General features: G+C 44.7%; 1 protein-coding gene across 1 annotated transcript; it reads right to left on the minus strand.

The window, feature by feature from the left end:
• Positions 1–245: 245 nt before the first annotated feature.
• Positions 246–1,007, minus strand: LOC142167201 (uncharacterized). The gene has a single exon (XM_075227361.1). The coding sequence runs from the start codon at positions 1,005–1,007 to the stop codon at positions 246–248; it is 762 nt and encodes a 253-aa protein (XP_075083462.1).
• Between the last annotated feature and the right edge of the window lie 462 nt (positions 1,008–1,469).

Raw genomic sequence — 1,469 nt, forward strand, 5'->3', positions numbered from 1 at the left:
TCAACATTCGGGGTGTAGTTTCTGGGACCTCTCTCTTCAAAATTTGGGAGAGGTCGGGGTGCATAGGTGGGGCGGTTTTGATGAGTGGTAGTTTGAACAGGAGCGTATAGTAGTGGTGTGTTTGGATTTATATGGGCTCGAGGTAGGTTATATTGAGGTTGGAGATTGTAATATAGTTGTGTGTTGTAGGCTGGAGCATAAGCAGGTGGGTCTGGGGAATGGGTGTTTGAAGAGTAAGAGGTGTTTCAATGATGTGGATTGGACTGGTAATAGGGAATAATTACTGATACCTCTTCATTTTTCTTCTTTCCACTACCTATTGATCCTGATTGGATTTCTTTGCTAGATGCTTGCAATGCGGCCATGGATTGTACCTTGCCGGATTTTATACCTTCTTCTAAAAAATCTCCCATTTTGACAAGTTCAGGGAATTTCTGCCCTATAATGCCCATCAATTTCTCAAAGTAGATAGCCCTGATGAAATACTTAGTAAGCTCACTGTCATCTAACAGAGGTTTCCCTGGCGGCCTCTGATCTTCATCGACATGCATATTCTTGAAAGATTCGGACGACTTCTTCTGCAAGTTTACCAGTGCGAACCTATCAGGGGGAATTTCTATGTTGAATTGGAAGCGATTCATGAAATCTTCCGCCATATCCTGCCATGCCCTCCAGTTTCTTGGATCTTGGAAAGTATACCAAGTAAGTGCTTCCCCTGTCAAACTCTTTATGAATAACTTCGTTCTTAACTTCTCGTTTCTTCCTACTCCAACTAGCTTATCACAGTAGGCACTCAAGTGTGCATGGGGATCACCTGTCCCATCAAAGATATCAAACTTCAGAGGCTTGTACCCTACAGGCATATCCATTTCAGGATGGATACACAGATCCTCATAGTCTAGACTTTCGCTCCCTCGAGCAACCTGAAGGTTCTTCATTTTCTTTCTCAATGCTCGTAATTGCTCAGACACCGATTCCTCCTCCTTATACTTAGCTTGCCTCTCCATTTCGGCATATTGGTCAACTTTATAAGGCATCCTAATCGTGACAGGCACTGTGAAAGTAGGTTCTGAAATGGCATATATGGCAGGAACATATCGCTCATGTGTAGCGGTATGTGTCTCGAGTATGTGCTAGTTTTGGTTGGTAGTGAAGGTGACTCCGTCCCAAGGAGGGGTGTGAACTATTATGGTGGTAACTGGTGGGTTCGCAGCATTTGAACGTAATTTGGTACGTAAGGAGTGTGTATGGGAGGTTTGGTGGATTTGCAGGGGTTACCGGAGCTATAATCTAAGTGGTAGGGACTGAAGTCAGGGTATTGTTGGCTTGACGAGTGATGGAAGGAAAGTGGTCGGGGATTGAATCTAGTGAAGGAAAGCGGGGTGGTTGTGGGAGCGTCGTCATGGCCAGATGTACCAATTCTCGGATGTGTTGTACTTCCTCCCTCAAAGATTCCATATCCTGGGCCA

This window comes from Nicotiana tabacum, chromosome 12 (assembly GCF_000715075.1).
Source record: "Nicotiana tabacum cultivar K326 chromosome 12, ASM71507v2, whole genome shotgun sequence".
NCBI classification, from domain to species: Eukaryota; Viridiplantae; Streptophyta; class Magnoliopsida; order Solanales; family Solanaceae; genus Nicotiana; species Nicotiana tabacum.

What these genes read in the sequence shown, in the direction of transcription:
- LOC142167201 (XM_075227361.1), bottom strand. Translation starts at nt 1,007, where the DNA reads ATGGAGAGGCAAGCTAAGTATAAGGAGGAGGAATCGGTGTCTGAGCAA.